This window comes from Miniopterus schreibersii (genome assembly GCF_964146895.1).
Source record: "Miniopterus schreibersii genome assembly, chromosome: 8".
Lineage (NCBI taxonomy): Eukaryota > Metazoa > Chordata > Mammalia > Chiroptera > Miniopteridae > Miniopterus > Miniopterus schreibersii.
The window spans coordinates 16,107,494-16,124,023 of NC_138109.1; the positions used below are offsets into that span (position 1 = coordinate 16,107,494).

Genomic DNA, 16,530 nt, shown 5'->3' on the forward strand with positions numbered 1-16,530 from the left:
TTTTTAATTGTAATAGGTATTCATCAACAAGACTGTCCATATTTCAAAAATATAGAAAAGTATGGAGGCTAATATAACAAATACCCATGTACTCATTACCCAGAATGAACATGTGTTAATATTTTTAATTTAAAGTAGAATCATACAGGTAAGGTTAACTCTAGTTTTCCTCCTATTCCCATCCCCATTTCTCCTGATGCATAGAAATCTATTCTGGTTTGGGGGTGATTCCTTTTAGTCTGTGTTTTTATGTTTTTCCTTTGTGTATACCCATATACAATATATAGTTATTACTTTGTTTGATTTTTTGAAATTTCCCTCTGACCCAACCGTACCTTCTTCTGAGGTTTATCAGTCTCTCTCTCCTGGCTTAATTTTTAACTTTCTTTAATTCCCTTGGTTCTGAATAAGAGAGATCTCCCCTACTGAGTCAGGCTAGCACCTCTACACCTTTCTGTTATAGCACAGAACAAAGGTAAGAAGTCCTTAGAACTTCTGTCTATATAGTAAAACACCAATATATAATTTACAGAAATTATGTTTTAAAAAAGTCTATTGCCCAAGTATGCCCCTTCCTAGACACATCCTTCTTTCCTGCTCCTGCAGAGGTCACCACTGTCCTGAATTTTGTGTTAATGATTCCTTTGTATTTTTTTTTTTTTAAATATATCTATTGATTTCAGAGAGAGGAAGGGAGAGGGAGAGAGAGAGATAGAAACATCAATGATGAGAGAGTCATTGATCGAGCCCACAACCGGGGCATGTGCCCTGATCGGGAATCGAACCCTGATCTCCTGGATCCTGGGTCGGTGCTCAACCGCTGAGCCACTCCCGGCTGGGTTCCTTTGTATTTTTTAATGGTTTTTATTACCTATGAATGTATACTTAAAAATATTTTACCTTGCCCTGGCTGGTGTGGCTCAGTGATTAGAGCGTGGGCTCAAGGACTGAAGGGTCTCAGGTTAAATTCCCAGTCAAGGGCATGCACCTGGGTTGCAGATTCGATCCCCGATCCCTGCCCTGGTCAGGCCCTGTGGGAGGCAACCTATCCCTGTGTCTCTCTCACATGATCTTTCTCTTTCTCTCTCTCTCCCTCCCACTCTTCCTCTTGCTCTAAAAATCAGTGAAAGCCTGGGGAGGGGGCAGGAGCTGGGAAGAGGGGGTCAATGGGGGAAAAAGGGACATCTGTAATACTTTCAACAATACTGATAGAATTTAAAAAAAAATCAATGGAAAAATATCCTCGGGTGAGGATTAACAACAACAAAAAAGTTATGTTTATGCTATATTGTAGTTTATTAAGTGTGCAGTAGCACTATGGCTAAGAAAACAATGTACATACTTTAATTAAAAAATACTTTATTGCTAAAAAATGCGAACCATCATCTCAACCTGTTGGGAAAATGGTGCCAATAGACTTGCTCAATGGGGTTGCCACAAACCTTTAATTTGTAAAAAACAAAAAGCAAAAAACAAACTCCCACACAATATCTAAAAGTGCAATAAAGCAAAGTTCAATACCATGAGGTATGTCTGTATTGAGAGATATCACAAATAAATAATGCCAACACCAAAAGAGAACATTCGTAGATCATTCAAATGACTTCTGAAGACCCATAGTGGTATAGAGATCACATTTTGAAAACTATTGCTGTAAACATGTTGTACTATAAGATGGTTTCCTTCACGTTATTTTGCCTATATAGCTTTAGTCTTTTATAAACAAAACTATATTAGGTTGGATAAAAATAAAAAAAAGAGATCCTCTAACTTTACCTCAAGTGGTATCTAAACAACTTTTAAAAATATACATTTAATTCAAAAAGCATGAAAATAAAACCTCAGGAAAAAAATGAATATTTTTAGGTATTTCTGACAATCAGAAACTTGCATAAGCATAAAATACTTTTGCGTTTATTTTTACAGGTATCCCTTGGAATTTCACATTTAATGTAAAGTTTTATCCACCTGACCCAGCACAGTTAACAGAAGATATAACAAGGTAAACAATTTATTAATAGTTAAATATGTAATAAATAATTCTCATTATCATAAACTCTGGGAATTTCTCTTCAGAACTGAAGAAAAATGATGAGCTATTAAACCTAAGGTAGAACGTTTCTGATCATATGCTAGTGAAAATGTATCAATAATGTCATCTTTGAATATGAAGGGCAATATCTACACATTTGGCAAAGCACAGTGATAGAAAAAGGCCCAATTTCAGAGACAAACAGCCTTATTACTATGTAACGTTGAGCAAGTTTACCTTTTGAGGCTGGTTCCTCATTTTATAATCTAGCAATGATTCCACCCTCACAAGTTTTTTTGTGAAGGTTAGGTGAGTTAATACATGTACATATGGTCCTTAGTGCACTCAACAAAACACTAGTTTCTTTACCTCCTTCAGACTTTTCCCAGCTTTTCCTCTTTTCTTTCTAAACTTCTTTCCAACCATGACTCCAACATAATTACAGGTTTTTTTTAAAAAAAAAAAAAACATGGAAAAATTTTAAACACACACAAAAGAACAAATAACATTGCAAAGAGCAACCATAAACCCACTACCTGGATTGAACAATTATTAATATTATCTCATATTTACTTAATCACTCTTTTTTTCCTCTCTCTTTCCTTCCTTCCTCTCTTTCCCCTCTACTTTCTTTTCTCTCTGCATTTTGTTATTGTTGTTGCTGACATGGTAACATCTTTTTTCTTTTGGTTATAGATACTATTTATGTCTTCAGCTTCGGCAGGACATAGTTGCAGGACGTCTGCCCTGTTCCTTTGCAACCTTAGCATTATTAGGTTCTTATACCATCCAGTCTGAGCTGGGCGATTATGACCCAGAACTCCATGGTGCGGATTATGTTAGTGACTTTAAACTGGCCCCAAATCAGACCAAGGAACTTGAAGAGAAAGTCATGGAACTGCATAAGTCATACAGGTAAAAATCTCTCCAGGGTTTGTTCTGTGTTTGTTTTGGCAATAAGTTTAAACCCTTGACCTGGTATTGATTCACTGTTTCCCTTAGTGGGAACTGGTGCCATAGAAAGAGTCAGCATGAGCTCAATTCCCTCAAAATTCATTGAGTAAGTCATTTAAGTCCTCTGAATCTCAGTTTTCTTATCAGAGAAATGGGGTGTTGCATTGTAGGAGAAAACTAAATGGGCTAATATATGTAAAGCACTAAGCACAGTGTCTCTGGCACATAGTAGGTGCTCGATAAATGGTAGTATTATTATTATTGCCTTACTTTGTTTTTTCAGATTTTAAACTGATGTTGTGTCGCGTGTCTTGAGATCCTTAGTGCAGGGTTTCTTAACTTGGGGTCTATATACATAGACTTCAGAGGGCCCATGAAACCCCTGGAGGTATTTTTTAAAGTCTTTATTAAAGTTACTGCTTTTTTTCATGGAAATAATTGGTAATGTTGGGAGGTGTCATAACACATTGATCAAGAGCAAGGGCTTATAGTCATACTGAGCTGGGTTACATTTTTGGTTCTGCTTGGTCCTGGCCTTGGGACTTTGGGTCATTCATTTAATCTCTCTGAGCCTCAGGTTTTTTATATGTCTGATAGAGATTATTTACCTTAGAGGACACAGGGTGGTTGTTAGGATTATAAAAGATAATGTGTGGAAAAACTTAATACAATGTTTTGCATAGTAAAAATTCAATAAATGTTAGCTAATACTCAAGTGCCAATATAATTTGTGTTTCTTCCTACCATACATCCCATTGTTGTTATTTAACTTGTTATAACTAAATTTTGCAGGCTGCTTTAGCATACTAAGGTGAATGGCTGATCTTGGCCTTGAGTTAGTACCCTGACCTATGTTAGCATGAGTTAGGTTACAATGTTCCAGAGGGTCACACTGCTGAGAAATTCAGAATAGTCTTATGGACTTTACATGGTAGTAACAAGTATTCTACTTAGCCATTGAGCAATCTTGTTTTCCTTGGAGTGGTTCCAGTAGGATTGCAGGGATTGAGATGCTTCAAGTAAGAAAGCTTTAACTCAAGGTGCCCCAATTCTGCTGCCTTATTGCCCCTGTAGGTTCCACTATATCGGTCATGAGAACCATAGGGTTTTTAAGTCTACAACCTACATAGCAATAGCCTTGTAAGAATCACTCTACTCTAAGGGGGTCACACTATTTCCAAAGAGGATTCTGCAGTAATATCTAGGACCTACTAAATATACCATTTTCAATTTGTTGATGATTGTGACTTAAGGATGTTGCATTGTCCCTAAATACATTTTTAATACTTATATTCTGATTATGATTCTAGACAATTATATATATAAGATATATATTCACACACATATATCCATTCAAAAGCAAGTAGTAGAAACAGTTAAAATTATTTGATTTGTTAGAATGTCAGGATTGTAGGGGAATGCTCTTTTTAGTTCCTAATAATTTAAAAATAATTTTTTTATTTGTAGGATAGTCTTTGGGCAATCAGTAAAATAGTAAAAGAAAATAGTTTAACTTCTGCTATGTAGCCAAACAGCAGATGGTGTCAGATTATGGTAGATAACTTAAATCTGTCTCTGATGATTCTTTTAGTGGTTTTCTAATCATAATAGAATCTCAGATTTGGGAGGACTTTATAGTCTCTTATCCAATGCTTGACTCTCCTTTGTAGCATTGTTACACAATCATAATAATTATAAGCAGCTAATTATTATTTGTCTATTATTATGTGCCAGATACTGTGCTAAGCACTTTATATACAATATCACATTTAATCTTTATAACCACCCTTTGAGTTAGGCCAGCCTGGTAGTCTTCAATATTTTTTTGAGATCAAAATTATTTTCATAACAGTACTAAGATGCTATTTGCCTTTTTCACTAAGTTGAAATGGGTAGAGCACAGATCAAGGCAATGACACGAAACTGTAGTAGTCATCATTATATTCTTTACCGACATGCACTTTTATTTTTTAACTTGCAATTAAAAATAAGATTAAAAGGGCCAGATCACTTAGAAATTTTCTTGATGAGGCAGTAAAAAGTAATAAAGTAATAATTTTATTAAATTATAAATACATTTCTATGTAATATTTTGTGTGATTAAGTAGGAAAAATATAGAAAGCAGTTCTGCTGCATACTGAAGTACCACAGTTGTCTTGAGGAAAGCACCTGCTTAATTGTTTTGAGTTGTGAGCTGAATTAGCCACTTTTTTAATGAACACCATTTTTACTTGAAAAAATTACTATGATTATTCAGACTTGGTTATTTGGAAGACATGTCCTTAAAAATGAAGGGAGTCGGTACTTTTAGGGTTAGTAAACAACTGACAGTATTTGTTGCTAATGACAAAATTCAAGCTTTCAAGTGAAAGTTAGAATTTTGGAAAACTTGTATTTGCCACCATGATATTGACAAGTTCCAAATACTTAAAGGCTTTTCTGATGAAGTTGTGATGATTTAATGATTGTGATTATTTTTCTTATATTGTACAATGAAATGTGTCAACATTTGGAAGACTTGCGTTACTCGCTGAACCAATGATTGTCAAATATGAAGTGCATGATGTAGATCATGCATGGGTAAAAAAGGTCCATTTAAAATGCAAGAGAGCCCTGCCAGGTGTGACTCAGCGGTTGAGCATCGACCTAGAATCCAGGAGATCCTGGTTCGATTCCTGGTCAGGGCACATGCCCGGGTTGCGGGCTCGATCCCCAGTTGGGGGCATGCGGGAGGCAGCTGATCAATGACTCTCTCTCATCATTGATGTTTCTATCTCTCTCTTTCTCCCTCTCCTTTCCTTTTTCTGAAATCAATAAAGACACATTTAATAAATAAATAAATAAATAAATAAATAAATAAATAAATAAATAAATAAATTTAAAGTTTGATAAGGAATAGGATATTCAAAAGGTTTCAAGCCAACTTTACCTCAGGAACTTTAATTAAAAAGAGTGGGGGGGAGGTTTCAAAATACATTCTCACAAAATGCTATTAATTACAAAGAGATAAAGAGGAATTTCATAGAGGAGAATCCTGGTAGACATCAGTGATCAAATGAACATCATCCATGAAGGGACAGATTGAAACTATATAACCTGGTAGGATGTGGTGAGAACACAGGGTCACTTCTGTGATGTTCCTGTCACAGATACATAATCTGAATCAACTCATGGAGAAACAGGCCCAAAAGGAGGGGCATTTTATTGAATAACTGGTTATAATCTTCCAAAGGTTAAGATTACTGTTCCAGACCAAAGAAGACTAAAGAGACATGAACTAAATGAAACTTGTGATGCAAAACTGGATCCTTTGACTATACAGAACATTTTTGAAATGCTAAACTTGAATGGGGCCTGGGGGTTAGATGACAGTAATGTATTAATATTTCCTGGTTTTGACAGTTATATGGAGGTTATGTAGGAGAATGTCCTTGTTTGTAGAAATTATATACCAAAGTATTTGGAAGTGATGGGTCATCAGGTTGACAATTCTCATGCTTCAGGAAAAAATTACTTGTATTATAGGTAGCTTTAAAAAAATTATTTTTTAATTACAATTTACATTCAACATTATTTTGTATTAGTTTTCACATAGGTAACTTTTAAGTTTAAGAGTGTTTTGAAAATTTTAAATTATATTATTTTAAACTAATAAGGAAAGTTATAGCTTTAAAGTTAAAAATCTCTTCTTACTACCTGCCCATAATGCAGTTGTAAAGCATGCTTACTCAGCAAAGCATTTAACCACATAGTTTGAGATTTAAATTTGTACTCAAATGGATGGAGCCTGTTATTTTCCCTTAGAGTTGGGGGAGTGAGGATAGGGAGGATTTTATCATAATTCTTTCATTTAATGTTTTAAAATTTGTCTTCAGATTCAAGTGGACAAAACTTTTATGAGCTGCATAAGATATATCACTGTATCATCAGAAACCTAAGGTTGTAATAATAATAAACATTTATATTTTACAAAGCAGTTTCACAACCATTACCTCATTTTGTCCTACCAGTCACATTCATTCATTCAGCAAAGACAAAAAGTCGTTGCCTATCCTAGTGTCTGAAAGTAGGCATTATTTTGATTTTTACTTTATAGTTGGGGTATTGAAGGAGACACCAGGTCACCACTTTTAAGTGCAGGAGCCAGGATTCCAGTTCAAGCAATATAACTTGAATCCTGACTAAATCCTGCTGCCTTAAACAAGGGGCCATAACTTGACCACGACTGTGATCCCTCAGGGCCTGTTTCTTCAGCAGCAGAATGAAAGTGTTGGACTCTAATCTTCAAGCTCCATTCCAGGTTTAAAATCCTAAAATTAAAGCCATTGATAATAGCAACAATGAAAACCATAAAATGACTTTTATAACTGTGAAAGTGTATTAACTTATGTGGGGGTGGAAAAACTACAAAACTTTCCTGAGGTGTTTTTAATGATTTGACTATACAGATTTTTAAATGTCTTAATTTTTCCTTTCTCCTTTTTTCTCCTTTTTGTTTGTGTTCAATTTCAGATCCATTAATAAATAGAATTCAGGTGTGATAGTGTAGTGCTTGTGAAAAGCATTTATTCAGGGAGGCTGAACATTAACAAACTTTGCTGCTTCTTTCCTGAGATTTTTTGTTGTTGTTATTGTTCCAAGGAACCCTTTGTTCTTTTTAATGAGGGTAAAGACAGATGGGTTTGGAAGAAACGTTTTCCTCCAGTTAAATGAATAGGCCACTGGTGCTTTGTATAGCTTGAGGCGATCTTATGGGAAATTGGCTTTTCCATGGTTTTTCTATGGGAGTGTGGGTGCATTATTGTTACTGTGAAGTTATATTTGATTGGCCTGAATTGTGCAGCACTAGGAGTGATATCTTTCTCTTCAAAGATCAACATAATTGCTCATGAGCACTTTTCAAGAGAGCAAAGTTAAAAAGGGTAAAGAAAGACCATCACAGTGAGTGTTTAGGCTGTGAGACTGATTGTTTTCAAACAAATAGAATTCATTATATGCCTAGTAATGAAGACATCTTAATAACAGAGAAAGCAGCCCCATTATCTACATGCTTCTATTAACCAATTTATTTTGTTTAGATCAGTGGGCAGGAACACCATCTGTTCCCAGAAATTTTTTTTTCATCAAGCCTGCCCCCATTAAGAGTCTCCAGTTAAGTAACTTCAGCTGCCCTCCTGTTTAATTTCCATAATAACTCAATTCAGGGGTATGGAGAGAAAAAGGCAGCTAAGAGGATATTGTAAATTGTACCATGCCCTCAGAGGATTTAATTTGGTCACTCCCTAAGCAAGAAAAATTAATGGGAGGAGTTTATATGTGTGAGAGAAAAAGGCTGAGGAGAGGGAGGGGCAGAACTGATGGTGGATGAGGCCGATTAAAGAAATTGTTTAATAGGAAATTTTTTAAACTCTTTTTTCTGATAGCTTTTTTGGTGGACTTTTTGTTTCTCTAAGCTCTCTTACTTCAAGAGTCATTTTGCATAATATTCTTTCAGAACTATGAACTGTATGTATATATTGGTATATATATTTGTTTATGTGTTTATATAAAATACAATTATTATACAAATGTTATTGTAAATGTTGACACTGTGACACCGAAAGAGTTTTAAATTTGTATTCTATCAAAGGTCCATGACTCCAGCTCAAGCTGACCTGGAATTTCTTGAGAATGCCAAAAAATTGTCCATGTACGGTGTTGACCTTCATAAAGCAAAGGTAATAACTTTGGCCTTTATTAACATGCATGTGTCAGACCTGTGTCATGTAATACCTTTCACCAACCTTTATCCTAGGGTATTATTCTAAAACATTCTAAAGAGATAGGAATTCTTGTTAGAATTTTAAGTCTATCAATTGAATCAGTGTATCAAGTTATATAAATTAAATTGCCCCTTTGCAATTCCACCATCAGAATTCAAAGTTTCATATCTAGGCTACTGTATGGATCAAAAGATACACCATCTAGAGCAAAAGAAATTATGTTTTCCTAAAATGCAGATACATTTGAAAATGTAGAGTGGTATCAATGCATGTTTCACAGCCAACATCACGTATGTCAGAATCACTTGGAGCACTTATTAAATATGCAGATTTACCCCAAACTCCTCCCAGATTTACCAAATTATTTTAGAGGAGAGGCTAAATTTCCAGATTTAATAAGTATCCTAATGACTCATCTATGCTTGGATTTGAGAACCATTGGCCTAAAGGTAGCAGTTCTCAAAGTGTGGTCTCTGAACCAGCTTTTAGCATTATCTAGGAACTTGTTAGAAATGCACATTTCAGGCCCCACCCCAGAATTACTGAATTAGAAGCTTTGTGGGTAAAACCCAGCAATCTGCTTAACCAAGCTGTCTAGGTGATTCTGGTGCACATGGCATGAACAATAGTGGCTCATTTGAGAACCACTGGGTTATGAAATTGGAACCTTGAGCTTTAACCCTAGCTCTGCCTAATACAGCCTAACAATGAATACTTAAGGGAAGTTGCTTGACTTCTGTCATCTTCAGCTGCTAAAATGGTTGGGGGGTTGAGGAGTTTGTGAGGGAAAGAGCTCAAAGGAGGATCAGAGATTCATTTAGAGAAACTTAACTAGGATGCATGAGGAGGGGACTCACAACTGTGTCCAATGAGAAACAAGCAAAGGAATAGGGATACTTAGCCCACAGAAGAGAAAATTGGGGAAGACATAATGTCTATCTTCATGCATTTAAAGGATTGGTGTGTGAAATAGAGATTTTACTATGGCTCCAAGATAGAAAACTAGAGCCAGTAAAATGGAAACTACAGGGAAATACTGTTCAGCTCAGTTTGACAAATTCTCTAACAGAGCTATTCACAGAAGGGATGGGCTACCTCATAAGATAATGAGCTCTCTATCCCTGGAGGTATTCCGTGATAGGCAGTATAGCCACTTGGGAGGAATTTAGAAAGGGACATTCAAATATATAGTGGATGATTGGACTAAAACGGCCTTTCAGTCTTCTCCCAACCTGAATATTTAACATCTGAAGTCTCTTCCTTATTTAAGTTACGTTAACTTTATTAGAATTTCATTGCACATTAGTGGTTTTTTTTAAGATGATGCTCCAGATCGTTCTGGGCTGGGGACTGTAACTTGAATCTATGTAATCTATGAATCTGTAAAGTAGATGGTAGGGAATGTCAGTACATCAGATCAGCTATATTTCCAGAACTGAAATTGTTTGATTTTGTTTCTCAATTCCTACTGGAGGCTGGTTGTTGATTCAATAATTATCTGGAATGGATGGAGGAGTCAGGTAGCATGTTCCTTTCCCAAATGTAAAGCAGATTGTTTCTCTGGAACATATAATTGAGAGATATAGTTGTACCCACAGGCATTAAGAACTTAAGAGGGCATCTTCTGGGAAATTCTCAGTTACATAGTCGTTTAATTGGAGCTGTATATAATTTCTGCTTGTGCTTGTACATACACATGTAGGCACTAATATGTTTCTCTATACTCAGTTTGGGAAAAGAAGTAGTCAAGAAGCATTTAACTCTAGGTTTTGATTACTTACCTAGATAAGTAATCATCTGTTGAGATTAACTCGAGTGAAATTTAGTTTCCTTGAATTGCAGACGTAGATGATTAATGTATATTTAATTTTTAAATTTTTCGCTAAGAAAAGAGGCATGTAAATATGACTGTATTTTATCTTACTGTTCTTCCTTGATTTGGGGATAATATTTATAATTTAATATACTTAACATAATAATTGTAAGAATCTGCAATTCTCTCACACTGAGTTTATATAGGAATAAAGTTAACTCCTTTACTTATCATGACTTAAGGGGATGACCACTTTATCATTAAAAAAGAAAGAATTTAAATTGTGCATAATGTTTGGTGGTATATATAACCCTAAGCTCTTGCCTCCAGGAAGTCATGTGGTCTGCTGACTTAAACATATATGTATAGGATATGCAGCTACCATAGCTACTGTAGTAATTATTTGTTGATTATGATAGTGATAGGTTTGAGTATTTTAGAACTCAGAGGGCAAAATGAAAACATCAGTGTTTACTAGAATTTTCATATACAGACAAGCATGGTAAAAGTAAATTAGTGTCTCTTTTTGGATTATTAAGGAAAACCTTTTTGAGAGCTGAGGCTCAAAAGGCAGATAGGGTGAAAGCCCCATGAATTTTTTACATACATGTGTTAATTTAGTGATATGTAAATGCTTTTTAAAGATAATACATGTTTATTATAATTGGAAAGTATAGAAAACCAAAATGAGAGGTTGCTCATAATTGTACCCCCTAAAGAATGCCATCATTAGCGTTTTGCTATGTTCATCTTACTTCTATGTATATGTTTTATATTGTTGGGGAAAATTGTATATGCAGCTTTAATCTGCTTTATTTCACTTCACATTACAACATAATTATTTTCCTATTTATCTCTCAAATTCTATGTAACCATTTTAATCGCCACATTGTATTTCACCAAAGGCTGGACAATAATTTAACCCTGGTGCTTGGGTACTTAGGTTGTATCTGTTTTTCCCTCTGATAACATTCTGAACACTTTCATGTATAAAGCATTTTATGTGATTTGAATTATTTTCTTGGAATAGATTACAGAAATAGAATTGTGTCTGATTTGGACATTTTAAAGATATTCGTGACAGGTAATATTGATTTTTTAAAAAATGTGGTGGAGTAACGTTTTTACATAGACCGAATTGTCTCATGGGCTATTATAGGTTAAGCTTTATTTTCCATTGTATGCTTTGTAACTGTTTTTGGTTGTTGGTATCTTCAGATTATGTAGAAATAGTCAACAGTGTGTTGAGCACTTTGCTCAAGACTGAAATGCAAATGCTTTTCTTTTTCAGGACTTGGAGGGAGTGGATATCATCCTAGGTGTCTGCTCTAGTGGCCTTCTGGTTTACAAAGATAAGCTGAGAATTAACCGCTTTCCTTGGCCCAAAGTCCTGAAGATTTCTTATAAACGTAGCAGCTTTTTCATCAAGATTCGGCCTGGAGAGGTACTGAATTTGTCTTTTATCCTTCCTGAATCAAACACAGACCGTCTAAAACATCTCTTCTTTCCTTGTTATGTCACCTAAGAGGTCTCTGTTTTCTAAGTCAGTCCCGTAATGCTTCTTTTCCTCCTTACTACTGGTTTTCTGGGCATTTCTCTTTAAGTAAGTAAATATACTATAGTCAAAAGTGAAACTTGCATTGATAAACTTGTTTCTTGTTTACTCCAGGTAAAATCTTGATGGAAAATAGTTTTAAATTAAGTAGCATGAGATTTTTTAAATTGTGGGGTTAAGTTGCATTTTGTACCACCAATCTCTTACTCATTTAATTAAAACATATTTGTATGTGTAGCTTCTAGTAGTTACTGGGAATATATTCTAGGGTCAAGTTCTAGATTTTTAATAGAGTTGTTTAATTTTGTGTCAGATAATTCAGTTATAAGTTGCTGGGCAAGTTTCAGGATATACTAATGCTGACCAAATTTAACTTTTATATTAAAGAGCCATCAAGGCATAGCAGAAAATTGTTTAAGCAGGAATTAAATTTTAAAAAAAGTTCTAGCTCCTACTCTGCCACCTACTAAGTAAAAGACCCTGGAGAAATCTAAGGCTCAGCTTCTTTATCATTCAAAGCATGTATTACCTTCTCTGTTAGGGCTGATTTGAAGATCAAAGGAGAAGACAGCTGCAAAAGGTCTGAGCCGGAAAGCATCATGCTATTGTAAAGTGGCTTTTGTGTGTATATATCACCATCTGCTGGTGAAAATGGCTCATTATTTGAGCATGGAAATACTGGATGTGCAGCTTTAAAAATTTCAGGTGTTATCATTGAAGCATGTATTTAGTACCACAGTTATTAACCTGTGCCTGTCACAGAGCAATCACCATCTTCCATTAAAGAGTTTCAAATCCAAGAGTCATTCAGTCGACAGATATTTATTGAGGGCATTCTTTGTGCCAGCCACTACCTTGGGCTAGGAACAGTGAATAAAAGTCCATCCCTCAACAATCTTACATTTTAATGTGGGAAGGCAGGGGAGGGGAAGGGATATATATATATATGTATGTATATATGTACACACACACATTTTAATAAGTTTGATAATTGAATTCCTTGGTTTCTTTAAATGTCAACTATATAATATATACTAAAAATACAGAATTTTTGCTTTAAGAAGGCAATCAGAAACAAAGTAGGATTTCAAAAAGTGTAGAAGTATGACTACAGTAGATGGTTTAGAAGTAGCATGGTTTAATGGAAACCATGGAATTCTGGTCCTGCCACTTGATAGCTGTGTGATCTCACTGAGAAGTGAGAAGTAACTTGTATGGCCTCAGTTTTTTCACGTGTAGTACTATATAGTCATAGCGTATTGGCAATAATAGGCACTAGAAATGAATGTCAGTTTCCTTTCCACTTTAAAAAGTGTGCTTAAGGCAGAAACTAAGAGGCAAGAGACTAGCAGGACAGTGTTTGTGGCGGCCCTAGCGGGATACGGTTTGCTTCCATCAAAGAAGTATCGCGATAAATAATGACCAGTCAAAGGAAAAAAAGAGAAGGCAATTAATAATTCAAGGATTGATTTGAGCCGAAATCTTTAATCTTGAGTTCCTGTTACTAAAAAAAAAAAAAAAAAAAAAAAAAAAAGGATTACATAACAATATTGATTGATTGGAGATTGAGTGGTCTAGTATCCCAAGTGCAGATGATGACCAAGGAAGACCTGTGTCTGGACAACCAAAAGGTGACTTAATTATGACTCAGAAAAATGTACAGTGTGTGTGTGTGTTTCCGAACAAAATAAGATGCATAAATAATATAAGATGCATTCCCTGGCTTCCTTGTGGAAAAAGCCACCTCAGTGAGTAAATTTCTTTTTGTAAGTAGGAAACACATTTCAAATATTTTATGTCTTTAGGAATGTTCTTTTTATTCTTGATGATCTTTTCTGTAGCACTATATTTCTCTGGTCAGTGTATCACTGTAGTCAAATAGTCCTTTATGTTTTATGTTTATTTGTGTTTTTATAGCAAGAACAGTATGAAAGTACCATCGGATTCAAACTTCCCAGTTACCGAGCAGCTAAGAAATTATGGAAAGTCTGTGTAGAGCATCATACATTTTTCAGGTATTGTTCTCACTTAAGTATTTTTCAAGGATAAATTATTTATGCATGTTTCTATTTTAAGCCTGCTGTTAAAATTCCCTTCTTTGTATGGCTGGCATTCTTTTGTTTAGCTCAGGTAAGATCATCTTAAGCAAGGCAAAATGAATCCAGTTCTCCTTTGGGTTGAAAAAGATGCCTCAACATTCCCAGAACACCTTTCTGTGTACGGTAGAAGGTGGAGAGATGTGAGGAATAGGAACCTATGTTTACTAGGGGCTCTGTGATTGCCCTAACTGGAGCTGAAATCAGTCCTATTAGGAGAAGGTACCCTGACTACCTCCACATGCAATTTCTCTAAGCAGTGCTTAACTACTTTCTGTGGAACTTTTAACTGGAAGGTTAAAGGTACGGAGCTGATCATTATCTTGGCTCTAATCAACCCCAGAAAGGGAGCACAGACAACCATTTTTCAAGCCCACTTGTATCAGATGATCAGAGGACAGAAGAAAGTTTTCTCTCTTCTGGTTTTCTTTCTTTCTTTCTTTTTTTTTTTTTAATATATCTTTATTGATTTCAAAGAGAGGAAGGGAGAGGGAGAGAGAACATCAATGATAAGAGAGTCATTGATCGGCTGCCTCCTGCATGCCCCCTGACTGAGGATAGAGCCCACAACCTGGGCATGTGCCCCAACCAGGAATTGAACTGTGATCTCCTGGATCCTAGGTCGATGCTCAACCACTGCTATGCCCAGCCGAGCTCCTCTGGTTTTCAAGGGACCATATCATTAACGCCCTGTACTCAATTACTAGGCATTTTTTCTGTGCTTACCCGATGTGTAGGTACTGTACTAGGCACTGAGACTATACCACAGGATACTACTAGTCCCTGTCCTGATGGAATGTACAGTCTAGCAGAGAATACAGACCTCAGACAAATTACTTGTATAGAAAGAAGAATCAGCTTGTGATTGTCAGCTTGTCCTTCAAAGAAAATTTCTTTATTATGGAAAATTGCATACATAACAACAGTAAAGAGAATAATATGATGAATTCACCTGGTACCTGTCACCCAGCTTCAATAATTATCACCCCAAGGCCAGTCTTGTTTTATCTATAGCCCCACCCAGTTTTCCCCACTACTTCCCAGATTATTTTGAAGCAAATCCAAGACCTCATGATATGTCATTCATAAATAAACTTGACTCTGTACAAAAGGCTTTCAAGAGAGAGAATCATGATATCTTTTCCTTCTATTTGTATTTTCATATCATACTTAGCACTATAGCACAGTGGACAGGAAGAAAAGCAAGGGAAAATAACGTTTCAATTCTCATTGCAAAGTAAAACATGAGGGTACATTTTATACCCAGTTTAAGAATCTTAATTATTGGCATCAAGATATTTCTTTATGCTTTCATCATCCTCTTTAAAATCAAACCAAGAAAATAGAATTTTTAAAAGGGTAAGGAAAAGTGAAAAAAAGTTATTTTGAATGTTTAATATCTATGGTATTTCAGCTGTAGCCAATGTATTTACTTATAGGATAGCATATTTAAATCCATTGCATCAAAATAAGAGGCTATATTAACATGCAATGCTTCATTACATAAAAGAAAGTCAGTATTTGCTGAATTAAAATAAACTATCCCCAAGGAAAAAATACTCTTTTTTATAGTATTTGAGGTAATAACTTATCTATTTATTCAGTAAAACATTTATTTATTTTATTTTATTATTATTTTTAATATATCTTTATTGATTTCAGAGAGAGGAAAGGAGAGGGAGAGAGAGACAGAAACATCAATGATAAGAGAGTCATTGATCGGCTGCCTCCTGCACACCCCTGACTGGGGATCGAGCCCGCAACCTAGGCATGTGCCCTGACAGGGAATCGAACCCCGATCTCCTGGATCCTAGGTCGATGCTCAACTGCTGAGCCATGCCCGGGGCGGCCAAACATTTATTGAGTGCCAAATTCATGCCAGGGCTATGCCAGAAGTGGAAACACAAAGATGAATAAATGGAGACCAGCACAAATTATTTCAATTCAGTGTAGTAAATGCTGTGACAAATAGAGCACAGGGTACTGCATAAGAAGATGGGGTTCCTAACTGAGTTGAAAATACACCAAATAACCTATTAGATAGGTTACCAGGCATTAATTGAGTTTGGAATGCATTTGACAAAATTATTCTATTAGAGTGGAAAAAGAGCTCAGACTTGGACTCTGTTACTGCCCAACCTCTTAACAGCTATGTCACCTTAAGCAAGAAACTTCTTTTTTGAGGTTCAGTTTCTTGTATCTATAAAATGATGACAATATTATGGGGATGTAGTGAAAATATTACAGTGCTATAAAAGTGTTTTGAAGACCGTAAGGCCTACCTGTAGAGATATAAATACTATTATTAATATAGGCC

General features: G+C 35.5%; 1 protein-coding gene across 15 annotated transcripts in view; it reads left to right on the plus strand.

Annotated features, from left to right (window-relative positions):
• EPB41 (erythrocyte membrane protein band 4.1) overlaps window positions 1-16,530 on the plus strand; it is a 138,391-nt gene that overhangs the window by 75,932 nt on the left and 45,929 nt on the right. For all 15 annotated transcript variants that reach the window (XM_081146167.1, XM_081146171.1, XM_081146160.1 and 12 more), the window contains exons 6-10: window positions 1,927-2,002; window positions 2,729-2,947; window positions 8,617-8,704; window positions 11,854-12,006; window positions 14,035-14,132. In XM_081146167.1, the coding sequence (XP_081002293.1) occupies window positions 1,927-2,002; window positions 2,729-2,947; window positions 8,617-8,704; window positions 11,854-12,006; window positions 14,035-14,132 (634 nt within the window). The remainder of the gene's footprint in view (window positions 1-1,926; window positions 2,003-2,728; window positions 2,948-8,616; window positions 8,705-11,853; window positions 12,007-14,034; window positions 14,133-16,530) is intronic.